Source organism: Ochotona princeps, chromosome 22 (genome assembly GCF_030435755.1).
Source record: "Ochotona princeps isolate mOchPri1 chromosome 22, mOchPri1.hap1, whole genome shotgun sequence".
Lineage (NCBI taxonomy): Eukaryota > Metazoa > Chordata > Mammalia > Lagomorpha > Ochotonidae > Ochotona > Ochotona princeps.
Window position 1 is genome coordinate 6,393,198 of NC_080853.1, and position 26,652 is coordinate 6,419,849.

The window sequence follows — 26,652 nt, forward strand, 5'->3', positions numbered from 1 at the left end:
CCAGCGTAGAGGCACAAGCCAGCCAGTCAGCCAGCCCTGCTCAGGCCTCTGCTTGTGTCCATCTGTAAGCCTCTCCTTGGCTTAAGCAGGTCGTCTGGTTGAACCTGGTATCAGGGATGGGAGGAAGCATCCCAAAGTTACAAGGGAAAGGCAGAGGTTAAAGGAGAAAATGGAAAACTGGAGGCATGACCACAGTCACCTGTATCCCTCTTCCATCAGTCACATCTCTGTCAGACAACACGTGCTCACCTCCTCCCAGGACCCCTCATGCACTAGGGATTCAGGGCCCGGGCCATGGGGTCTCCCTCAGGTGCCCCATGTTCCTCTTCATCTGAGGTCAGTTGAGATGAGAAGACTGGCTCCTTGTTTGCACAGCACATGTATGCTAGTGACACGGAGACAGAACCCTTGTGATGATCCTGTTTGAAGGGGGAGAGTGGCAGGTACACTTGGCAGTCACTCGTTCTGGGCAGAGGGTCCCGGCGTCCACCAGGCCGTATTTCTGGATTAGGCCTTAGCTCAGCAGCCTGGTTCTGCCTCTGCCTGTGGGAGCTTCCTTCCATCACCTTCCTTAGCTGCTTTGCAAAATAATTGGAAATCCACTCTGGAGGAACTTTCTCACCTGCTTCCCACCTGCTGAAAGCCAGGGGTCTTCTCTGTTTTACGTTTTACCATACCCTAGGTTAGTAACACAGTAAAGCTCTCCCAAAGCCCTGTGAGTCTCATGCGTCCGTATGCCAAGATCCACACCCACAGTTCTCTGAGGGTCTTGCTTTTCTTTCTAAACTTATCACGTAGGCACTTAGGACACGCGGCTTTCTGTGGGAGCTACGAGTTCATTTGTCTGACTTGAAGAATCCACTTGACACCAGCTTAATCCTTTTGAAGATTTTGACACTCAGGATCTTCACTTTGAGATCAGTTCCTGGAATGTGGTCTTTGTCCCCGGGATTTTGTCTTAGTTTGGGAGTCTTCGGGTGGTACCTTTGGAACGCTGGCTGGCTATGATGGCTGATGAGACACTTTATTCTGTAACTCTTCGACTTTCTTATTGTCTGGAAATTCTGCTTTGAAAATAGCTGGTTCCCTTTTACAGTGCCTTATCATGTGTGATTGATAAAATATTTGCACTGTTTTACTTCGCATTTGCCTCCTCAAATCTAAAACTGGTTCTGTGCATTTTCTGTCTTCTAACTTACTGCAGATGACAGTTCTGATCAAATATTTGCCTTTACATGCTGCGACTTGAGGTTTCTCCAGCCTTGACCTGCATCTCAATCCAAAAGCAATACAGGTTTCCCTTCCATGTTGTGACAACACCCCATTTCTAGATATCAATGTGTGTATTGACTGCCTATTGTCACAGCGATATGGTGTAAAAAAAAACTTACAAAACCTCCTTGAGCACTACAGTGTCAGCCATCGGCTGCTACCACCAAGCGGTTCTGCTGATCCTGGCTGGGCTCACATGTACACAGACTCCCAGTCTGCTGGCTTGCTTGGGGTAGTCTAGCTCTACTGTGCATATCTATCCTCATTCTGAGACTGCAGGGCTAGGCTGGGAGTGACCCTTCCATGGCAATGACCCAGGTGGAAGTAAATAAGCAAATAATGGCATTTCAAGCCATTTGATGCACTATTGGGCAAATCCAGTGGCATGGTAGAGCCTGTCATGGTACTCATGGCATATCACTCTGTACTTGTTGATTGGAGAGCAGACAGAAACCCTGGGAAGAGTGAGAGGTAGGGACATCCGGGGCATTTGGTAGCAGTAGCTGATGGCTGAATGGTTTCCTCAGAAATTCTCCACGCCCACGTCAGACACGGAAGGATTCATTTATGAAATAGCTTCATTTCAACTTCTCAGAATGAACTTCCTGCTTGTAGTGGCATCTTTAAATTGGTCTAGAACCGTCATATTTTTCTAAAACTTCAAATGTGTGCCATTTAGGCCTTGTTTCCATAAAACATTCGTGTTCTTTTTTGGAAGTCAGGGACACTTGTAAAATTTTAGAGTTCATCAGATTCTGTTCTCTTTCCACTGGCTTGATGAGTTCAAACATCAGACATTGTAGTGGCAATGTAAGCTCTAGAAAGATCTGTCAGCTTAAAAATACCCATCACACACTTATTCAACAACATTCCTTGAGTCTGTCCATACACTAGACACTGGAGGGGAGGTAGTAGGCAGGACCAAACACAGTCCTTGGTCTTGGGGAGCTACAGTCTTAGGGGGCTGTCTGATTAATACACCTCACTGAAGAAGGTTAAATTACCTCTTGGGTTGCCTGCATCCCATATTACAATGCAAGTTCAAGTCCTGTCTCCTCCATTTTCAATCCACCTTCCTGCTAATATGTCCTGGGAAGGCACTGCACGATGGCTGTAGTGCTTGGGTCCATGCCGTCCACATGGGCTCCAACCCTCAACCTGGCCCAGCCCTGGCTTTTGTTGACAGTTGGGGAATGAATGGAAAATCTCTCTATATACATCTCTATCAATCTGCCTTCTACAGAGAGAAAAACAAACATTAAAAAAAATCATGATTTAAAAAAACCAACAATGAAGGGTTTTAAATTCTTTGTTTTCTTATCAGAAAGTGTTGTTAGGCTCTCTGTAATGTAAGCAGAGACATACTTAGAAAGTCTACTAGAACATTCTAGATTCTTACTCTGGGTCTACAGATATCTTCTTCCAGGAATGCATGAGTAGAATTCAGCAGGTCTGTGAACCTGGTTGGGAAAAGAAGTCACATCTTCACTTGCACTGAAATTTGATGTGTCCTTTGATTATAAAAACAGGTGGCCGGTCTAAGAATGGTGTGTGTAACTCGCCGCCAGAGGAAGCCTCAGGTGTTGTCAGCAGTGGTGGTGAATGGGGGGGACCATTCTGCATTCTTCAGTGTGAAGTCCCGTGCTTACTGATGCTGCCTTCAGATCCTGTTACTCATGGCACGGGAAACACACTCATGGCCAGACAGCACATCCTGCCTTTTAGTAGCTTAGTGACTGTTTCAGTGAAACTGGTTGCTCTGGTATGTCTGTGATTTTCATTTAGCTTATTTTGTGCATTTGAAACATGAGTCACAAAACTGTCCCAAAGCGGTGATAGCACTAAAAAAAAAAGGGGGGGGTTGGGGCAGAAAGGGGGTCTTGGGCTTTGGGGCCCTAGATCTGTCAGTACTCACCTCTGCTGTTACAACATGAGAGTAACCATGTGTCAAGAAACGGTCGTGGCTGTTCCCAATAAAAACGTTTATTTAAAAAAAAAAAATGGGCTGGGGGACAGGATTTGGCCATCAGACTATTGATTCCTTGTTCTAGAGTCTAGAAGACTTGGTAGAGTTTGATCATTTAAGCCATTGTTTTAGATGTAGGCATCGTTTCCAGAAGCTTCTTCACTCGCTCCCTACTGTCTGTCATTGTATTTCTTAAGAAGCTGGTGATCACATTGTATGACCCTAAGCCAGAACCCTGGAATGCAAGCCCAGTGTTTTACGTTTATGACCTATGAAGGAGGATGTGAGCCAATTGTACAGAAAATTCGGATAATCATGTAGCATCCAAGAATGTCAGCTTTGGAATCGTGGCCCTGCCACCTCCTCCTGGGTGACCATGAGCAAGTTTTTGAGTGCTGTGGGCCACAGTATCCTCCTCTGGACCAGAGCACCCACCTCAAGGGCTGGTGCCAGCATCACAGCACACTGTCCCGCCTGGTGGCACCTGCCGCCCCAGGAGCAATAGAAGGCCGTAGCTGCTACTCTTTTACTTGCTTACACACTGTCGAAGTGGGGGAGTCACCCAGCTGCTAGCATCACCTGTGGCTTAGATAATGTGGACTCGGCACTCCAGGAGCGGAACTCAGAGCCTCCTACCCTTTCACATGTTTGCAATTTCACTTTCCCTGCTCGTCTCTTGGCAAATATAAATGTTGGTTTGTTTTATTATTATTTTTAGTCAAGCAGCTGGATTTTGTAACCTCACAAACGAAGAAGGCAGCTGGCAAATGTGGGATAAACAAATTGTGTGCAATAAACACATCTTGATTAATAAAAATGTGCAGAGTGTAAGCTGGGTGTCTCAGCTCAGCCTTTGCGTGGCACTTGGAGCTGACCCATTTGAAAATACCTTGCCAAATCTGTGTCCTGTAAGTCAAGCAGAAGCAACAGATCCTGCAGGAGTGTACATCGGTGAACCTCTGGCCGGCCAAATGGCACCCTCTAAGCTTAACTGTCTTAAGGAACCTAAGTATGTTCGCAAATCATATTTTGTCGGGGACAATTAAGTAGCTGTCTTCCATCTCCCAGTTTTGTTTTGGCTTTAGGCTGTGTTTTTCCTTCCAGGTTTGAGATCAGAGGTGGTAGTTTAGGCTGTGGGAGAGAAGCAAACCCCTTTCCCCTAGGAACGGGATTCAAGAGTTCCGTGTCGCTGTCCTGGGTGTGCGCTTCAGGGGGAATCCGCTGCAGTTGTTACCTGCCTGTTCTTATGGAAACTCACCTTGTGTTGACAGGGGACGCCCCCTTCCAGTGCTGGCTCTGTAGCTCCAAGTTCAAAATCAGCTCGGACTTGAAGCGACACATGCGGGTGCACTCGGGGGAGAAGCCCTTCAAGTGCGAGTTCTGTGACGTCCGCTGCACCATGAAGGGGAACCTCAAGTCGCACGTGCGCATCAAGCACAGTGGGAACAACTTCAAGTGTCCGCACTGCGACTTCCTGGGTGACAGCAAGGCCACCCTTCGCAAGCACAGCCGCCTGCACCAGGCTGAGCACCCCGAGAAGTGTAGCGAGTGCAGCTACTCCTGCTCCAGCAAGGCGGCGCTGCGCGTGCACGAGCGCATCCACTGCGCAGAGCGCCCGTTCAAGTGCAGCTACTGCAGCTTCGACACCAAGCAGCCCAGCAACCTCAGCAAGCACGTGAAGAAGTTCCATGCAGACAAGGCCGACGCCTCAGAAAGGAAGGACGTGGGCAGGCAGGGAGGCCGCCAGCTGGCCAAGCTAGACGCCAAGAAGACGTTCCACTGTGACTTGTGCGACGCCTCCTTCATGCGCGAGGACTCCCTCCGCAGCCACAAGCGGCAGCACAGTGAGTACCAGGAAAGTAAGAATTCCAACCTGACAGTCCTGCAGTTTCAGATTACCCCGGGCAAGCCACCCGCCGCGCCCCTCACCGTGGGCCAGCTGCAGGTGCCCCTGCAGCCCAGCCAGGTGCCCCAGTTTGGGGAGGGCCAAGTCAAGATCATCGTGGGCCACCAGATGCCCCAGGCCAACAGCATCGTCCAGGCCACTGAAGCTGCCACTGCCACCACCGTCAGTATCGTGCCGCCAGCCCTGGTGGCACAGAGCCCGGATGAGCTCTCGGGCAGTGGGCAGCGGCTGCAGATCCTGCGCCAGGTCAACCTGATCGCCCCGGGTCAGGCCACGGGCTGCGCATCCGAGGCGGGTGCCCTGGCGCAGCCCACGGTCCTGTTGGCTGCGCACGACCACACGCTCATCCCTGCGGCGCCGGCCGGACCCCCGGAAGGCGCTGGCGGCCAGACCTTCATCGCCAGCTCGGGTATTACCTGCACTGACTTCGAAGGCCTGAACGCCCTCATCCAGGAGGGTGCAACGGAAGTGACCGTGGTGAGCGACGGAGACCAGAACTTGGCGGTAGCATCTACAGCCCCGCCCATGTTCTCCTCCTCTTCTTCCTCTTCCTCCTCCTCTTCCTCAGCCTCCTCTTCCTCGCAGCAGGAGCTGCCCAAGCCAACTTTCTCTATCCTCCCAGAAGCGGCTCACGCAGCTGCGCTCTGCCCGGCTGACTGCATCCCAGACTAGGATGCGAGGATGCCTGGGAGGCGGGTGGGCACACCTAGAGGGAATCCCCCGTGCGCTCCCAACCCCAAGGACGGCTGTGAATAAATTGTGGGGGGTTTTTATATTTGCTTATTATGATTTCCTGACAATTGTGACCTGGAGACCTTGCAGCTCTCTGGAGTGCTGATCCCGGTGATGGGTGGCTGCCGGTCTTGCATAGTGGCCAGAATGATGGGTCCCCGAGCAGGGGCCAAGGGTTGAGGGTATCCCCTGGGGTTTCTAGCTGTTGCAGGTTCTCTCCATCACGTTGGGTTGGGAGATGGCGCCCACACCCCCTTCTGAATCCATGCTGCTGAGCATGTACATGGAAGGTACATATGATGAGGGGTGTGCCTGCCCACCTAGGCCATAGCATTGCCTCGGTTTCACCTTTAATTTAAATGAAGTGCCCAAATCCATTAGTAGGGTGCTGGGTGTCGCTCAAGAGCTGTGTGGCTCTCCATGCGGAGATTTGGGTCCCTGGACCTGGGAGGAACGGTTCCCTCCTGACTTGCTGCATGGTGAAATGGTTGAGGGGCGGTGGACGTGGCTGTAGAGTCGAGGAGCGTGCCGTCGCCTCCTTCACGGGTGAATCTGGACTGCTGAAGCCGTGTGACTTGGGCACTGAGACTTCCAGAAAGGGTCCAACTGTGAGGCAAGTTTTAAGTAACATGAGAGATCGCTTTCTAGGATGCTGTCTTTCTTAAATGTTAATGGGTGCTCAGAGTTAACATCAGGCTGTAGCTGAAACTGGAAAAAGCATCTAAGTGTCTTCCCAAGGGTGGGCGGCAATGAGAGGAAAGTTCAAATTGTGTAGTTTTGAGTTGACATGCTGTTTGATCAGGAGGTGGCGCCAGAGAGCAAGCTAGAATCTCCAGGTTAATCCTTGCACCCTCAGGGCTGGAGCGAGTGGCCCTGACTTCCCGCATCAGCACCTGTTTCTCCAGGGGTGGTTCCTCCTGTGAGAAGCCTGTTTAGAACATCTGAGAATTCATTTTCACCGCCTTTATTCTTCCCTAATGCATAAGCCTGTTTATTCACAAGCATCATCTTGCTGTTATTATAAGATGTGATTTTTGGTTTTGATAATAGCAAGCCAGGGAAAGGGACCTTGGAGAGTTCTGCTCTTGGATGTGCTGATATTTCTTTGTCCTTTTGCTCTTTAATCCTGAATATCTGAACACCATGAAGAAGCCTCACTGTTTTTCGTTTGGTTTGGGTTTTTTTTTTTTCCAGGAGTTACTTATTTTTGTATCTTTCATATGTAGTAAATATTACGTATGGCTTTGTAAGCAACAGAAAAAGCTTCCAGAGGACAACGCTAGTCATTTTAGTAATTTCTTCAGCTGCTTGTTGCTGTTGGGAAAGTCTGCAGCAGTTAAAGCTGAGCAGGGGAGCTTGTGCTGGCCCGAACCTGCCCTCTGCGTCTTTATCTTCCTTTTTCTTGCCAACTTTTTTTAAATAATGTTTTCCTGATTAAAAATGATATATATTTAAGATATAAATTTGAGAGGCCATTTTATTAAGAAAATTGCAGTCAGTCATCATTTTACGACACCCACAGGCATCACAGCTCTTTGGGTAGGCTCCTCTCTGGCCTTCTCTGCTATTTGTGTCTTTCCAAGCCAAGTTATAACGTTGTGGTTTTTTTTAAAAGATTTATTTATTTGAAAGAGTTACAGAGAGAGGAGAGATCTTCTATTTGCTGGTTCACTCTCTCCAGTGACTAGCACAGCCAGGACCGGGCTAGGCCAGAGCCAGCAGCCAAGAGCTTCATCCAGGCCTCCTGGCTGGGTACCGGAGCCCAAGCACTTAGGCCATCTGCTGCCACTTTCTCGGGCTGTTCACAGGGAGCCGGGTGGGAGGCGGAGTAGCCAGGACTCAAAGTGGCGATGAGATGCCAACTTTGCCCACTTTATCCCAAAGCCAGCCCGTGTAGTTCCTTCATACATTCTCTATGTTTTGCTTCTCTTTTTATATCTTGATGTCTTCACCCAGCAGCTGCCCTCCATATATAGCTACCAGGATACTTCCAAAAGTTGATTGCAATAAAATGGAAAGGTTAGCTTATTTTGGTGCAAAAAAAAAATATATATATATTTGAAATCCATGGTAGATTTTCCCAATAGGCATTTCATTCTGTGCTCTTCGCATGAACTTTACGTAGACCTTCATGTGTGCATTCGAGGCGATAAACTCCCTGTGTCCCACCAGCACCACATGGGTACCCAGGGCAGCATGGAGAAGGTTCTTCCTGGGTCACGCTAAGTACACATCTCTGCAACCTGCTGGCGTGTCTCCTGGCAGTCCTACAAGCCTTTGTTTCTGAGGATGCACCTGTGTTAGGCAGACAGCTGGCATCCTTTGTTTTTCAGTTGCGTTTTCTTCCTCTGCAGGTCTGCTTCCCAAAAGTGAGTTTCAGCAAGTTCTCGAGATTTCTGCTTGAAAAGATTCCAATTAGTTTTCAAAGTAGTGGCTTTCCCTGTGCTGTGGGTGAGTGTGGTCCCCATGCTGAGCGACAGGGCCTCCCCAGCTGCTGTCCCAGCTGGCGTAGTGACAGCTGCCACTCCTCCTTCATGGTGCCCTGGGCTGTGGGGAACGGGAGAGGCTCGCTGGGTCTCCTTGCTCTGCGTCTTGGCTTCTGCTTTTTCGTGTAGCTCACTGACCATCTAGAAATGACTTTTTTCTAGTGTGTCTCTGTGTCTATTGTCTGTGGCTTCTTTGCTTTGTAAGATTGTCCCCCCGGATCCTGAGATTGAATTTCTTTCTCTGATCATTTTACTGCTTGCTCATTTGTGTTTACTTAGTACCTACTGCAGCCAAGATCTCTATTTCTACATGTGAGGTACATATGGTAGTGGGTGTGGCTGCCCACTTACGCCATAGCATTGCTTCAGTTTCACCTTTAACATAAATGAAATTCCCAAATCCACTAGGATCTGTTTCTTGAGTTTGTTGCTGATCCTTATGGCCCTGACTTACAGTAGCAGCTGTTGAATGATAGTAGTGTTAACATAAACATTCATCTTTTACACTAGCTATGTTTTTATTTTTGGAAACTAACTAACCACATTATCTGGGAGCTGGAACACAGGTGGCATAGCCAGGATGCCACCCCAGTATGGGATGCTGGCAGCACAAGAGGCAGTTAACCCACTGCACCTCAGCGTCTATCCAAAGAGTAACTTGTTTTTTGTTTGTTTGTTTAAGATTTGTTTATTTTAATTGGAAGTGAAAGGAGAAAAAGCAGAGAGAAATCTTTGATCCACTGGTTCATTCCCCAAAGAAGTGTTTTAAGTAATTATTTGGCGTAAGCATGTCAAAAGGCTCCTTTTCATATGTTTATTGTAGTTTAGCAAGCATGCCTTACTTAACTGACAGCATTAGAAACACTTGCCTGTGTAACCCTACCATCTCATCTCTCCCCGACAATGTTTATCCCATTTGTGTTGTTTTTTGTTTGTTTGTTTCTTATCCTATTGCATGAAGCAGGATATGCAAACAGTGTTGACCAGCGTGTTAGCTGGACTGGCTTTAGAATTTCTCAGTTTAACACCGTGCGTACTTTCCTTTGGGGGCTGATTTTGAATGGTACTGGGGCATTTTCTTCTACGCCAGTTTTTACGTGCAGTCTTCCTGAGGCTGGGCTGCTGAGTTCTAAGCGCTGTAGTTTCCGTGTGCCCTGCCTAGGTTCTTCGGCGTCCGCACTTGCGTATGTTCATACAGTGGATTAGTGTAGGACCTCGCCTGACAGGGAGCTACCTACATGCCTAGAGTTCGGCTTCTGGATGCTGCTGGATTGTTCTTCCGCTTCCTGGTATTTGTTTGCAGTTTGTACAAGAGTCGTCAGGTCCTTTCGTCTCGTTTTCTTTTGTGTGCTGTCTGATTACAAGGTCGCTTCCTGTGTGTCATAGCGAATGATCATCTGTCCTTCTCGTCTCCTCTTTGCTGAGCTCTCTTGTTGTGCCTGTAATTTTCATTGTAATTCACCTTGTTTCCCATCATTTTTTTAACTGCAAAGTGCAATTTGATTTTAGCTGTATTGATTATGCGCTGGTTAATTCTGTGACTAAAGTAGCTCGGGGATGGACGGCTGCACGAGTCTGAGTGTGTACTAGAAGTGTGGCCAAGGTTGCCTGGGTTACCGCACTGGCTGTTACCTTAATTCCTTTTGAGGCGTTTGGCTCTTTCCAGAACTCAGAGTCCTCGTGTCAAGTGACACTGAGGAACGGCACCTGCACTTGGACCATGGTCTGTGGGGGGCTGAGGAGCAGGCAGGAGTCTCAGGATGTACTTCTCTGAGGAAGAACTGGAAGCAAAGCACATGTCTCTTTTACCTTTTTCTTTTGACTGGGAATACTCTGGAAACACAAGGGCCTTGGTTCACCCAAAGGACTGACAGGCGAGGAGCAGTGAAAGAATCCTCTTCTCCAGCCTGCATGTCCCACGACTGCTTCGCGTGATCAGGATAAACGTGTGCTGGAAACAGGGGGCAGTGAATGAGAGGGGCCCATGGTGAAGGATGCAAACTCGGGTTTAGAGCATGTGTCACATCTTGGGACAGTAGGGAATTACAAACACAAAAGCACAGAAGTTAGATTTGCCCAGATGGCCCGGGCTGCTGAGGTTGGGAGGACGTGAAGTGCAGGTGGACAGCATCCTCTCTGTTCTCTAACACACTGCTTCTGCTGATTGCTTCCCTTGCCCCGTGCGTCCAGCCTTGAGAGTTAGTGCTTACCTTCAGAGGACCCTGGTTCTCTTAGGTTTGCGTTGCAGCTATGTTTACATGCTTGTCTGTGCACCTGTTTGCTCTGTCCATCTCTTGTGCTGCAGTGGGCACCCTCCTGAGGTCAGGAACTCTGGGTCTTATCCACTGTCACATTCCAGAAGGACAATCCTTTGGTGACACCATAGAGACCTGATACAGGGAAGAGTGGTCTGAGGATGTTATCCGAGTAGTTTTGAGGAAATCCTTTCAAGGTCTGTTGTTTGGCAGAGTTCACCTGAGTGCATCCACAGACCCGGGAACGCGCTGCAGAGCTTGGACGGGGAAATCGTCCAGCCTGTTTTGCTTTCCTTGCTCTGACGAAGCAGTCAGTGTTCCCTGAGGACCGAGATCTGACTGTCATGTCCCCATGTGCCTCTGGGCATGCTGTCCCCTGTACAGGCATCAGCAACTGAGGCCCAGTTCCAGTACCTGCACTCCAGTGTCAGACCACACATCCTGTTTTTGCCTGTGGCCAGGCTCGGAGTCCCCCAAGAAACCTCACCTGGGGTGACCTCAGACCTGACTCCCACGTGTGCCAGCCAATGCAGGGTAAGGTTCGGGTCACCTGCATTAGTCAACACACATACCAGTAGGTGCAGCTGCCTGGTCAGTTCATCCCCAGCCCCATCTCATGCGAAACGAAAGTGCTGCAGCCCAGGCCAGCCAGCCCACCACAGGCCCAGTCTTCACGCATACCATCTGGCCTAGTCAAGGGGGTCAACTTCAAGGTGACCCTCAATAATCCCCATCAGGCCCACTCCCAGCCCTGGTTTTTACACATGCCAGTCTCTGCTGAGGCCTAGTCCGTCCCATCTCACATCCCATCTTGCTCTCATGAGCACCCATGGATATGGGAGTTTAGCTCAGCCCAACCCACCCCCAGACCCAGCCTTCACGTATGCCATGCTGACATCTGCTGCCTCCATCAGGGGCTTCCTTGTGGGAGTCTGCCTCTTGATTCCAGCCCATTCCTGCCATCATCGTGGTAGATGGGCTAGGAGGCTGGCCCAGGCAACTTTGTTGTGTCACAGCTGCACCTGCCCCTAAGTGTGGGCAAGAGACAGATTCATTTACACTTGGGTTTCCAGTTAAAATCCGGGAAGCCTCTTGCATACACCAGCATAGTTCGGTCTCATAGGATTCCACTGTGGCAGGTCCAGCGGAGCTGCTCTTGGGGCTGCTGGCGTGTGGTTTTCAAGGTTGTGTCCTGGAAGCCAGTCACCTCGTTTTGCTTTATGTTGTGTTTTTGTAAGTTCAGACTCTTGGTGATGGCTTCAAAAGAATTTTCTAGGAGATGAATGTAATGCTTATAATGGAAATTTTTGATTCGTTAGCCAAAATGGAATCTTCTGGAAAGACTTTGGTTGAGGATCTGAAATAACAACTGTAATAGCTTTTCTCTCTGTCCTCCTTGCTTGCTTTGCTGCCACTGAGATCCTGTCCTCTCCTGTAGTCAGAGGTTATTTGAGGATCCTTGATTTGAGGCCCCTCAGGCTTTTCCCCACTAAGCTTCCTAATTTCCTACAAGTCTCAGGGTAGCACTGTGGAGGTTTAAGATGCTATCAGGAACTACTCATGCCCTCCAGCAAGATGGGGAAATGGAGACATAGAGGCATAGGACAGACAGCCTGCCCCCGGCTCACTCTGCACGCATGAACCGCCCCTACTTTAGGCAGTGCTGGCAGCAGCCTCTTGGCCCTCAGCAGCCCACAACCTCAGTGCCCATCCACAGTGGGGACCCTCCCCCTGCACCATGATTCCAACTCAAAGGACACCCAGCCACCACCTGCCAATTTTTCCAACTGACTTGCACCCTACTCCACATTCCTCCCTCTTTTGAGCTACTGCCCTACAGCCCTGATCAGCCCCTGTGTGCTGACTGCTGTGTTGTCATTTTCTTTACCAAAACTGGGACCCTGAGGGAAGGAGTTCATTCTGCCTGCACCACCCCTGGACCAAGGAGCTCAGGGGAGGTTTGCTGACCTCATTTCCTGCTTCAGTGCACCCACAGTGTACGGAAGCCCAGAAACTCAAGTGAGCACCTCCCATGTTCAGAACCTGGAAAATTCCCTAAGCACCATAGTTTCTTGAATACCTACTATGTGTGGGAACCCAGGGTATTTCTCTGAGGAAGCAGGAAGCCATGTTGCCTTGTGGAGTCTACCTTTGAGTGAAGGGATTCTGTAGGAGGGGAAGGCTGGGCTGCTGGGCAGGCATATGTAAACTTCCTGGGCTGCAGGGTTGCATATGTAAACACGGTGACCAGAAAAGATCTCCCCAAAGAGTTCTACTTGGAACAGACGGGAAAGGGGGTGTGGGAGAGCTATGTGGATTCCCAGAGCAGGGGAAGGCCGGCAGAGGGAACACCGGGAAGCACCAAGGCTCCGACAGGACGGCGACCCGAGCGGAGGAACGAGGAGGGATAGGAAGGCAGTGGGCCTCACAGGAGCCCCCACCCTGTTCCTGTTCGCCCTGCTGCGCCCTCCATAATCACAGTCACCACCCTAACCGGTAGTCACATTGGTTCAGGACTCACAGCTTGCAGAGGACAGGGACATGTTACCCAACAAGGTAGACCAGCAGGTTGTCAGGTCTTGGGACCCCCCGGAAGACCTGGGCAATGGCCAAGGGGAGCTGGGACCCTGCAGCAGTGGCACAGTGGCCAGCTGGGAGCAGGAGCCTAGACGGCAGTCAGAGGTATGGAGCTCACTGTCGTTGGGGCATTCGGCTGGTCAGGAAAGGCCAGATTTAAAGACAGCACTCCTCGGGGAACACGAGAGGCCACCTTGTGGGGAGGAAACCCCATTCGGCATCCAAATGGGGCACTTTGAAGAGTGGCATGGCTCTGCTGATGACCAGGAGACACCGGCTTGGATCCACTGTGCATACAACACTGTAAATACACCGCACAGGGGAGCCCAGGATTTCACCAATTCCGTCTATCGCTTTTGAAAACATTTCTTTATTTTAAAGGCAGAGCTGAGGGGAAGGAGGAAGTGAAGCAAGACAGAGAATGTTCCATCTGTTCACTCACTCCCCGACTGACTGCAGCTGGGCCATACCCCAGACCCTGGTCTCCCTCAAGGGTACAGGTGGCCCACTGCCCCACACCATCCCCAGCTCGCGTTGATTTTTCAGAAAAACAGCATGTGACGTGCCACAGCCTGGATTCCCCCTACAACACCTTAGAAGACCTCACTGTGACTGGAAATGCACGCGCTGGGCTGCATCTCGGCGGCAATAGCCTGTAGATGGCCAGGATGTGGGGAACTGTGCCCGCTACCAGCTCCCCGTCCGTCCGTTGGCCTCCCTGCCTCAGCTGATCTGGGGCGAAGCTGTGCCACACTTTGGCCAGTGGTGTTAGTCCACGTGATGGAAGGAAGGGCTCTGAGGTGGAGTTAGGATCTCCTTACACTCCAGGGGTCGGCCAATGGAAGAACATGCCCTGGACAGCTGCCAACCACAGAAAAATGAACCCGCACAGGATGGACCTGTCTGCCATGCAGGAGGCGGTGACCAGTAGAGGGCCGTGTGCAAGCCCCAAAGGCTTTGAGGCTGATTTGTAGATAATGAAAGCTAGCCCAGTGAACACAGAGCACATGCGTAGGGAGTGCTTGCTAGTTTGGTGGACCCTGAGCGCATGCGTAGGGAATGCTAGCTAGCTGGGGGACACTCAGAGCGCACGCGTAGGGAACGCCCACTAGCCCAGGTGACTGAGCGCATGCGTAGAGAATATCCGCTTAGTCCAGATGACCCGGTGGGTATGTGTAGAAAACACTAGACAGACATGGAGCGCACGCTAGACACCGCCCCCGACTCACAGCGCATGCGTAGGGAAAACTGGCTAACCACCACACCGGCCACCCCCCACTCAGCGCATGCGTAGGGAATGCTGGTTAGCCACCGCGCCACCCCCTCCACTCACAGCGCATGCGTAGGGAACGCTGGCTAGACACCGCACCACGCCCCCCCAACTCAGCGCATGCGTAGGGGATGCTGGCTAGCCTAGGTGACTGAGAGCATGCATAGTGGACGTTGGCCAGCCCAGTGGACTTGGAACGTATGTGTAGCACACCTGGCTAGACCCGGTTGGCTCCGAGCACGTAAGGAATGCTGTATGGACCTGGTGGACCCAGAGCGAACGTGTTAAGGAACGCTGGCTAGACACCCCCCACACCGGACTCCAAGCGCATGCGTACGTTATTCTGGCAGACCTCCCCACCCCGGACTCAGAGCGCATGCGTAGAGCATGCTGCCTAGACACCGCCCCCGACTCAGAGCGCATGCGTAGAGCATGCTGACTAGACACCGCCCCCACCCCGACTCCGACCGCATGCGTAGAGAATGCTGGCTAGACACCCGCTCCCGACTCAGGGCGCATGCGTAGAGAATGCTGACTAGACGCACCCCTCGCCTGGATTCCAAGCGCATGCGTAGTGAACGTTGGCCAGCCCAGTGGACTCGGAACGTATGTGTAGCACACCTGGCTAGACCCGGTCGGGTCTAGAATGCTGTGTGGACCTGGTGGACCCAGAGCGCATGCGTAGGGAATCGCTGCATGCGGTGGATTCAGAGCACATGCGCAGGGAATGCTCTCTAGACCAGACCAGGTAGACCCTGAGCTCATGCGTAGAAAGTGTTGGCTTGCTCAGTGGACCAAAAGTTCATACGTAGGGAGTGCTGGCTAGAGCCGGTGGACTCAGTGCTTGCGTAGTGAATTATTGCTAGATGCGTGGAGTAGGAGTGCATGCGTGGAATGTTGGCTAGCCCAGTGGTCTCAGAGCGCATGTGTGCCATGCTTGCTAGCGTGGTGGACTAAGGGCGCATGCGTGGAATGCTGACTAGCCCGGTGGACTAAGAGCGCATGTGTGTAATGCCGGCTGGCCCAGTTGTCTCAGGGCGCATGTGTGTAATTTGGGCTAGCCCAGTGGACTATCGACGCATGCGTATAATGTCAGCTAGCCCAGTGGACTAAGAGCGCATGCTTGGAATGCTGGTTAGCCCGGTGTTTCAGGGCGCATGCGTATAATGCCGGCTAGCCCGGTGGACCAAGGGCGCATGCGTGGAATGCTGGCTAGCCCAGTGGACTAAGAGCGCATGCGTGTAATCCTGCTAGCCCAGTGGACTAAAAGCGCATGTGTGTAATGCCGGCTGGCCCAGTTGTCTCAGGGCGCATGCGTATAATGCCGGCTAGCCCAGTGGACTAAGGGCGCATGTGTGTAATGCCGGCTGGCCCAGTTGTCTCAGGGCGCATGCGTGTAATGCTGACTAGCCCAGTGGACTAAGGGCGCATGCGTGTAATGCTGACTAGCCCAATGGACTAAGAGCGCATGCTTGTAATGCTGGCTAGCCCGGTGTTTCAGGGTGCATGCGTGTAATGCCGGCTAGCCCAGTTGTCTCAGGGCGCATGCGTGTAATGCTGACTAGCCCAGTGGACTAAGGGCGCATGCGTGGGATGCCTTCTAACCCAGTGGACTAAGAGCGCATGCTTGTAATGCCGGCTAGCCCGGTGTTTCAGGGTGCGTGCGTGTAATGCCGGCTAGCCCAGTGGACTGAGGGCGCATGCGTGTAATGCTTGCTAGCGTGGTGGACTAAGGGCGCATGCGTGGAATGCCTTCTAACCCAGTGGACTAAGGACGCATGCGTATAATGCCGGGTAGCCCGGTGTTTCAGGGTGCGTGCGTGTAATGCCGGCTAGCCCAGTGGACTAAGGGCGCATGCGTGTAATCCTGCTAGCCCAGTGGACTAAGAGCGCATGTGTGTAATGCCGGCTAGCCCGGTGTTTCAGGGCGCATGCGTGTAATGCTTGCTAGCGTGGTGGACTAAGGGCGCATGCGTGGAATGCCTTCTAACCCAGTGGACTAAGGACGCATGCTTGTAATGCCGGCTAGCCCGGTGTTTCAGGGTGCATGCGTGTAATGCCGGCTAGCCCAGTGGACTGAGGGCGCATGCGTGTAATCCTGCTAGCCCAGTGGACTAAGAGCGCATGCGTGGAATGCTGCCTAGCCCGATGTATCAGGGCGCATGCGTGTAATGCCAGCTAGCCCAGTTGTCTCAGGGCGCATGCGTGTAATGCTGGGTAGCTCAGTGGACTAAGGGCGCATGCGTGGAATGTCTTCTAGCCCAGTAGACTGAGGGCGCATGCGTGGAATGCCGCCTAGCCCGATGGGCTTTAACACATGCCCTCGGTTTATGGTTTGCTAGTGAGTCGCTGTTCTCAGTGTTTGGATGGAGTCACGCTTTTCCTACAATGCTTCTTTCAGTTGACTTTCAACACAGATATGATGGGGGAAATATTTGTGCTTGGAATGTTTCTTGCCAGTTTTAGAAAGATTTATATATTCACTCATTTTTGAGGCAAAGTGACAGAGAGGGAGAGATGTTTCATCTGCTGGTTCATTTCCTGGATGGGTGCAACAGCCGGAAGGCAGTAACTCCAGCCAGGTTTCCATGTAAATGGCAGGGAATTGAGTGCTACCTCACATTTTGACGTGGGAATGGAGAAGTCTCAGGAAAAGAGGTACAGCATTAGACTGTACAAACCTGAGTGTGTGCAAAGCTTTCTGATGCTGATTGGTTAGTGCCCAAGTAGCTTCAGATTGTAATGGTGGATTATCATCCCTTCCTAGCCATTTGACTAGAATTGGTAAAATCCCAGATTTTACTAGGTCATCAGTTGGTGGGTTCCGGTCACTGGATAACAGTTCTCTTGCTGCCTGGACAGCACTCAGCTGGAGCACTGGACCGTCACTCGTGGCGTTCTGCAATATAGCTTCTAGTGTTACATTTTGTGATTTAAAATCAACATCTGAACTTTCTAAATGTTCTTCCTGAGGAACATTTCTCTTTTTCAGTAAATGTTCATCTCGTTTGTTCTTTCACAATTCAACTGTCACTTCATTTCTGTGTCTTCGCATTGTTTGCACATCATGGTCCTTGTTCTTAAAGCTCTTGATGTGATGGTGTTCCAAGCCAGGGTTCTCAGCCATGGCTGTGCGCGCCTCTGGCGGCAGCTTCTCCTGTGGCGGCGAGTCTCCGAGTGCCGTCTGCTAGGTACAATAGTGGGAGATTGGATTGGATACACAGTAGCTGGGACAATTTCAGCTAGCGGTCTGATGTCTGATCCGATTGTCCCAAGCAGCAGCGAAACGCACTGTGCCACAACACTTACCCTAAATTTCTTCCTTTTTTGTCTTGATTTCTTTTCTTTTTTTAATTTTTAAAAAAGATGTATTTAATTTTTAGAAAAAGATGTCAGATATACAGAGGAGAAGAGACAGAGAGTTCCTCCTATCATCTGCTGCCTCTCGGGCGCATTGGAAGGAGATTAGATTGGAAAGCAGAATGCTTGGATGTGGATATCCCAACCAGTAACTTAACCCCACTGTGCCCCCATGCCTACCCCTTTGGAATTGGGCTCGAATCACAGCTCCAAGTTTTCCCAGGTGGCTGACCTCACCTCTCTGATCCTGTTTCTCCTGTGTAATGGGATAACAGTGCTTTCCTTATGACAGAAGGAAGAATGAATTAGCACACGCAACATAGCCTGATGTCAGCTATTCAGTGGCAACTCTGGTTTTTTTTGTTTTTTGTTTTTTCTGTGTGTATATTCACTTTAAGCCATTGGCAGCCTACAGCTGTCACTGTTAGGGCTGCTCAGGCCCCAGCCAGTTCCTGTGCACAGGGTCTCACTCACTATGTCTGTTGGGGCAGCGGCAGCACCTGCTGTTCCCCCACAGCCTGGCAGCTGGAGGACACACACATAAGCTAGGCCTGGCCAAGCCTAGCAAACACACCAAGCCCACAGTGAGAGACCGAGATGGCTGCCAGGAGGAGGAGTGCAAGTAGGGGTTCCAGAGATGCCACCTACGCTCACAGGGAACCATCATCACCATGCCAGCTACCTGGCCTGCCTCGCTCACTTCCCGCCCAGCACCTGAAGCGAGCCCCCTGTTCATCCATCGCTGCTTTCAGCTCCCTCACCAGCAGGACCCACAACTCCAGCGAGTCTCCAGTTTACCAACCACCCCCCTTGTCATCTACCGCCTGGCTTTTCCACCCTCACCGGAAACACTCTTGGCCTTTCTTTTCTTTTTGTAAAGATCTATTTTATTTGAAAGAGTTACAGAGAATCGGGGAGGGGGAGAGGCAGAGGGAGAGCACTTCCATCTACTGGCTCACCCCCCAGATGGCCACAATAGCCAGAGCTGGGCTGGTCCAAAGCCAGAAGCCAAGAGCTTCCTCCAGGTTTCCTATATAGGTGGCAGGGCCCCAAGCACTTGGTCCATGCTCCGCTGCTGGCCCGCTGCATTAACAGGGAGCTGGATGGGTAGTGGAGTAGCTGGGACTCCAACTAGTGTGCACACAGGACTCAAGCATTGCAGGCAGAGGACTGATCCCAGTTTCAAAACCTGCGGTGTTACAGCACCACCTCACTTCCTTACCTTCCCAAGATGGTCCTCACCTCCACCATCAAGGTGACAGACTGCACCTCTGCAGGAAGTTGTCCCTGTCGCACTGAGTTATCCCTGCTCGCCATGCTGCCATCCTATCCCACTACTAGAAGTTAACACACCCTAACTCTTAGGAAAAGTACAGTCATATTTGTTAAGCAAATTAACTCATGGCTCTGGGGTGTCCCTGGGAAAAATGGCACCCAGAGAGATGTTACTTGGCCTGAAGTTGGACCCAGTGAATCCACTTTTGCCACAAAGGTTAGGAAACTCCCTGCCTGGGGAGTAACTGGGACGCCTGAGCAGTTCAGGTAGGCCATGCACTGGCCTGTGCCAGGAAGCTCAGGAGGCCTGCCCTTGGGACCATGCCTTTGTGATTCAGGGACTTCCAAATGTGTGGGAAGCAGAGGGAACATTGGAGGCTGTTCCCTCTATCAACACAGGGTCAAGTCCATGTTGTCCAACAGATTCTGTTGCGTAAAAGGGAGAGGTTTGTGTGTGAGGTGACCAACATGTGGAGGAAGAAGCTAGCATTGGTGTAGCCGTAACTTACTTCCCTTTCTGCAAAGACTGTGCCCAGGTGACCTTCTCACCGGCTTTCTTTTTCATTTGAAGAGTAATGTATGCTACTGGAAGTGGGAGCGGGCTTGGTTAGGCAGGCCCTTAGAAAGCTCAGTGGAAACCTGTGCTGTAATGCAGCTCTGGCACGCCCACACTGCTCATTCCAAACACAGCACAGGATCCCCCAGGGATCTTGTTGCAAGGCAGTTGCTGATTCCTGCTCTTCTCAGGCCTGAATCTGCAGGGGATGCCCTGGGAACCTAGTTAAAGGCCGATTCTGGACACAGGGAGTCTCGTGCGTGAGTTAGGAATTCTATGCAAGAGGTTGCACATTGCCTTTAGAAGGTAGAGATGACTGTGAAAGCCACGTGAGAGCAGCCCCAGACTTCAGCTGCCTCTCAGGATGTGTTGACTCTCACAGAAACAAGGGAAGGAAAATGTTCAAGGCTGACAAAGAGGCAAAACCTAGCAATTGATTGCTTAGGGGAAAAAGCAACTTTTAAATAATCATACACAAATATAGAGCTGGCAGGGAAGGGTCACATGTGAAGGGTTTCTGTGTTCTAGGTCTTAGGTCACATGGTAGCACAGCTATCTGTCTAGTCCCTTATAGTTGTGTCTTACACATTCTTTTTAAGATTTATTTATTTTTATGGGAAAGATTACAAAGAAGAGGAGAGACAGACAGGAAGATCTTCCCTCCGATGATTCACTCCCCAAGTGGCTACAATGGCCAGAGCTGAGCTGATCCACAGCCAGGAGCCAGTAACTTCTTCTGGGTCTCCCAGACAGGTGCAGCGTCCCAAGGTTTTGGGCCGTCCTCTACTGCTTTCCCAGGCCACAGGCAGGGAGCTGGATGGGAAGTGGATCAGCCGGGACATGAACTGGCGCCCATATGGGATCCTGGCACGTTCACGGCGAGGACTTTAGCCACTGGGCTACCATGCTGAGCCCACACATTCTTATATTTAAGTCAAATGTTCTAAGATTTCAGAAAGGTCTGTGGCAGGGTGTCAGCTGTTCAAACTCACTCCCCAAAACTTTTGTCCCCAACCTCAGGGACAACCTGTTTCCCAGGCTCATGTCCGTGAGTGGATAATTTATATTAAAATCCATATAGGAAGATGATGCTGTCCTCATATTTGTGTAGGTATTTGCACACACACATATATGTTGTATGTATGGAATTTATACATACACACATACATATGTATGTATACATATTTGTATATATGTTCCATACACAAAACAGCATTATTTGTTTATTATCCTGAGGGTAGTTCAGAACATATATCTTGAAGGATATTCTGTATCAATACATACAGAAGAAATACATTATTTAATTTACTTATTTGAGAGAGAGAACTCCCATGCTTTTCTTCCCACCCCAAATGCCTGCAGACCACAGAGCCTGGGGTGGGCCCTCAGAACTCAGGCCAGATCTGCCTCGTGGGGGACAGGAACCCAGGCATCACCAGCACCTCCCTCGGCGCACACAGACAGGAAGCTGGAGTTGACAACCCAGCACACCAAGGTGCTACGCAGGTGTCTTAGCATCGTCTTGACTGCTCGGACACCTGCCCCTATGCCATTCTTTCTGGTGGTTGCTTAGAATTTAATCCACTGCATGAAAGTATCATGGTTTAGTTATGGATTTTCTGACTTTTTAACTACGAAGTAATATGTAAATGCATTTGCTGTTTAGCCGGTAGGCCACGCCGCCAGGCCCGCATTTGCTGTTTCTTAAAGTTTTCATTTGAAAGGCAGAGCAATAGAGAGCTGGCATCTGCTGTTTCACTCTCTAGCCCTGGGCCAGGCTGCAGCCACCAGCACAGAACTCCATCCAGGGTTTCTACTACTTGAGCCGTCTTCTGCACATTCAAGAAGCTGGAGGGGAAGCAGAATAGTTGGGACTCAAAGCCGACGTTCCGATATGGAATGCAAGTGGTCCAAGTGGGGATTTAACCATTGTGCCAAATACTCACCCCATTCCCTTTTTCAAAACAACAACAAAAAGACCAAGCCTGTTAGGGTAGACTGGGTTAAGTTGCAACAGGATTTCCCACATAAGTACCTCTTCAAGTCCTACCTGTTCCACTTTTGATACAGTCTCTTGCTAATATGCCTGGGAAGGCACCAGAAGGTGGCTTGAGTGCTTAAACTCCTGCCACCCATGTGGCTGACCCAGATGGAGTTTCTAGTTTCTGACTTCAGTTCGCCCAACCCCAGCCATTATGGCCATTTGGGGAACGCACCAGGAGATGAAAGATCTCTGTCTCTTTGTCATTATTACTCTGCCTTTCAAATAAGTGAAATAAATCTCAAAAAAAATTTTTTAGTAGTTGTAAGGATAATATTCACATATATACATATATAGAGAGAAAATTTAGGTTTTCTCTCTGTTCTCCCCCCAATCCATTCCCCTCCCCAACCTTGCACAAGTTGTAACTGGAATATAGTCTCCTGGTACTTTTATCACTGAATTTGTGTGCATAAATATTTTATCATCAGAAACATACCTGGATCCGAATGTGTGTTTCTATTTTCATGCAGGGCTTGCTTTTTTTTTTTTTTTTTTTCTTTCCTGCAGTATATTTTGGAGCTCTAGCTGTGCTGCTATACGTGTGGTTGATGATTTTCCCTTGCCTGGCATTGAACAATATGACTTGACCTGTTTGCCTTAGCCATTCCCCTACTGTTGGACACTTGGGTTTCTTTCTGGAAAACGTGGTTACAGAGAGAGATTCTTCCATCCACTGATTCAGTCCCTTAATGGTCACAACTGCTAGAGCTGGACCAGACTAAACCCAGGTGCCGGGAGCATCATCTGGGTCTCCCATGTGGGTGGCAGGGGCCTGTGGTCTTCTGCTGTCCCAGGCACACCAGCGGGGAGCTGGACTGCAAGTGGAGCAGCATGTGGGATGCTGGTGTCCAGGTGACACCACCACGGTGGCAGCCCCGGGGTTGTTCCTGGTGTTTTGGCAGGGGTGGTGTTGCCACCGACGCCCTCGGTCTCCTTCTGTGCGTCTGCACATGTTCCTCTGGAGGAGAATAGACAGAAAGTGGAACTGACAGATCACTGACAGGGAAGAAAGATGAGTTGCCAAATTGTCCTCCGTAGAAGCTGTCAACATTCACACTCCCTAGTAGTGCATTAAAAGACCAGCTCCCTGCCTTCTTGCTAGCAGTAGATACTGGCAACATTCTTAGGTTTTATTGAACTGACAGATGATAAGAGAAATTCATAATTCTTCTACTCATTCCTTTATAATGAGTAAGGCTGGATCCCTCTCACATCTGTTGCCCAGAATCTGCATTTAACAAGATCCCTCGGTGATTGTTAGCCACAGCGGGCTTGAGATGTGCAGTGTAAGCATGGAGTAATTGGGTTCAGCTCAGCATGTCTGTGTGTGTGGTTAATCCTTTCGCGTCAGATAGGTGAAAAACAGAGGTTCCGTTTATTTCAGCTTGCATTTCTGTAATCCTAAGTGAGCTGGAACATTCTCTAATTTCCATAGACCTTGTTTCTCTTTTCTGGAGTCACTGAATCTGAATCCCCATCTTGCCATCTCCTGCCCAGGATGCCCTCGTCCTGGTTCTGTCCATGGCTGCCTACTGCATTCATGTTCTAGCAAATAGCTCACTTCTGGCCACCCTCAGGTCACCCCACGGCTGCCGGGTCACTTGTGCTATCGTGGCCCCATGCTGTGCTGGTCACAGTGTCTCCTGCTGTCTGAAATGACCTTGTATGTTTAGTCTTTGGTCACATCTGGGTCTGTGCTGCCAGACACTGCTCATCTTGGACATGGTTCTGTTTCTAGCAGATACTGTGGAGTGAGATAGTTGTGTGGGCTCAAGAAATTATCAGATGAACAGATAAATGCATGCTGGCAAATCTTAGAGTGAAGTTGATTTGCTCCCTCCTTGCTTGCCATGCCTTTATGCCCAGATATACGGTCCTTTGTTCTTCGCGGTATTTCCCAGTGAAGAGCAGTACTGGTCATGACAGGAGTTAGACAACACGGCTTGGACACATAGGCCAAGAGCAGGTGCCCACACCCCGAGGCCCGGGACCCAGGACCAGGATGGCTTTTGTATTTGCATCTGTTTCTTTCTCTATAAGAATCCAGCAAGCAAGCTGGACTCCTTTACTGCATGGATTGATGGGAGCTGCCTCAGGGAGGGGAATTCTGCGGCTTGGGAGAACAGAGTAATGTCCTACAGGCCACTTGGCTTCGCGTTCAGTTTCTGCATGTGCCTAGTTAGAGAACCACCAGTTGTGGGTTGTGAGAGACAGCAACAACACTCGCCCTCTGGTCGTAACAATTATGAACACTTGGCCAGAACCTGCTTCCACTTCCCACTTGGCCGTTCGTCCTCCCAGCACCCACCTGGCATGAGCATGGGAAGGTGGACCATGCAGCAGGTCGCAGAGCTGGCTGCGTCCTGTCCACGCTGTTAGCTGACATCGGTGGGAGACTTGCAGGAGGGAGCTTTGTATAGCGCAGAGGTGCATGGTTTCTCTCTCGGCAGAATACCTAAAGACTTAGGAAAAACACAGAGATTCTTTTTTTTTTTTTTCCACATAAGGACAACAATTGAAAAATCTCATTTTCTTTTAGAAAGATTTAGTTTATTATTTTTCTTGGAAAGTCAAACATACAGAGAGAAGGAGAGATAGAAAGAAAGGTCTTCCATCTGCTGGTTTACCCCACAAGTGGCCACAACAGCTAGAGCTGAGTCGATCTGAAGCCAGGAGTCAGGAGTCTCCTCCAGATCTCCCACATGGGTGCAGGAACCCAAGGCTTTGCACCTTCCAGCACTGCTTTCCTAGGCCACAAGCAGGGAGCTGGGTGGGAAGCAGGGGTCGTTGGAACACAAACCGGTACCCATATGGGATCCTGGTGCATGCAAGGCGAGGACTTCAGCCACTAGGCTACCATGCAGGGCTCCGAAAAATCTCATTTTCTCCATGATGAAAGCAATTCCGTAACCACCACATGGAAAAACAAATCAAGTCAGGGTTAAATAATAATAATAATAATAATAATAATAATAATAATAATAATAATAAGGGAGTAACCAATTTCCAAGAAAAGCGTCCTATGGAGAAGGCTGTGTGAAAGGCCTGTGGGCCAGGGTTCTCTGGGGTATGATATCTTTGCTGAGGGAAAGCTGTCTGTCATCTCCCAGTAACACTTGCTGCAAGTCTAGACTGGGCAGCAAACTTTTCTAATCTGCCTAAACAACTTCAGAGCGAGCTTCTGTGGGCTTGGAATCCACTTGCTATGATACAGTGAGGCATGCACTTCCGTTTATTTTGGACAAAAACCAACTGGCTCAGGCTCAGGAAAAATGAAATCTCATACAGGTACTTCGAAAAATTTGTGGAAGGAGTCCTCCCCGCCCGCTTTGATGCAAAACAAGTTTTGAAATCTTTTTTCTTAGTACACATTCTCTCTGAGCTTTCTCAAGTTGGATTTCCATGAAAAGGCCAGCCAGCTCGGGTTGTTCAGGAATGGTTAGGAGAATCAGGACTTGGGAAGCTTAGCCCGTAGTCCTCTTTTCCTGCGATCCGGATAGTGTGTCAGCTGTCTGTATTTTTCTGGCTCCTCAGCTGTGGTCCCTGAATTCAGATCATTACAACATAACTTGGTAATAAACTTATTTTAGGGCCCAAACTTGCAGTAGATATCAGACAAAATAATCCTTTCAAAAGTGAAACTTATGCATTCGTGGGAAAGCATACTACATTTACTTGTGGCAAGTGTTATTTTCATGTTTCTTTGCTTGAAACTTCACGTGCAGGGCAAATGCAAACCAGGACCGAGTGAGATGCAGTTTTGTATCAATGCAGACAGCAACACTGGAGATGTCTGGTAGTGTGCAGTGTGGACAAGGCTCACTCGGTGTGATTACTTTGCAGCATCTGGGTTAACCCTCAGGAAGGGAACCACCAGACAGACACTTCTTTTTTAAAGATTTATTTATTTTTATTGCAAAGTCAGATATATAGAAAGGAAGATCTTCCATTCAATGGTTCACTCCCTAAGCAGCTGCAACAGCTGGAGCTGAGCCAAACCGAAGCCAGGAGCTTCTTCCAGGTCACCCACATGGGTGCAGGGGTCCCAAGGCTTGGGCCGTCCTTGACTGCTTTCCCAGGCCACAGGCAGGGAGTTGGATGCGAAGTGAGGCTACCGGGATTAGAACCAGCACCCATATGGAATCCCAGCGTGTGCACTGGAGGACTTTAGCTGCTAGGTTACTGCCCCGGGCCCTAAAATAACCTTTTTAAGAAGAGTTATTTATCTGAGAGGCAGACTAACAGAGACAGAGATCTTCCATCAGCTGATTCACTCCCCCGATGGCTGCATCCTCCAGCGCCAGCTCTTAGGCCATCTGCTGCTGCCTTCACTGCCCATCAGTAGCAGGGGACCAAGTGACGCAGCCAGAGCTGGAATGGTGGCCCACATGGGATAGCAGTGTCACAGACCCCAAAATGCAGGTCCCTAGAATTATAATTTTAAAGGAATGTGCGTAGATACAAAAAACAGAGAAGTTTAATTATTGGAAGAGGCAGGAGGAGCGGTGCCCGGGTAGAGACGCAGGCTGCGGTTAAGGTCCTGGTGGGAGGGGCTACTTGGTACCTAAGCCGTCCAGCACGCGGGTGCGGCCCTGTGAGAGCTCTGCAATGGTGTGGCGCCAGGCAGGGGACGGGGCGGGACTGTGCATCCCATTGCGTGCTCGCAGGTGAGCAACCCGCACCTGCTTTAACATGAAGGCACGCACCCGCCATGCGCGAAGGAGGGTCCCGGGGACAGCCCCTCTTTCGGAGCCCTAGTCTCCAGTTTATTCAGCGCCCCTGTGGGACATTATCAAAGGGAGCCCCCAAGGACACAAGCCCATGGCCTGTTTGTTTTCAGATCTTAGGGATACCCGTAGTTGCAGCACTACCCTCCCTGCCCCTCCCCCAAAGAGCCCCCACGCGTTCTTAAAGAAATCCCCTTCCATCCTGCGCCATTTAGCTGACATCCCT

The 26,652-nt window shown here is 50.2% G+C and overlaps 1 protein-coding gene across 4 annotated transcripts in view; it reads left to right on the top strand.

The window, feature by feature from the left end:
* ZFP64 (ZFP64 zinc finger protein) overlaps window positions 1–26,652 on the top strand; it is a 62,036-nt gene that overhangs the window by 19,958 nt on the left and 15,426 nt on the right. The window contains exon 6 of one of the 4 annotated variants that reach the window (XR_009247441.1): window positions 4,510–5,621. The exons of 2 other annotated variants lie outside the window; for them this stretch is intronic. Coding sequence is in view for 1 of the 2 variants with exons in the window: in XM_004585905.2 (XP_004585962.2) it covers window positions 4,510–5,816 (1,307 nt within the window). In the remaining variant the exon portion in view is untranslated. Of the gene's footprint in view, window positions 1–4,509; window positions 5,924–26,652 lie in introns of those variants that run through there. One more of the 4 variants, XM_004585905.2, reaches the window with a different exon arrangement.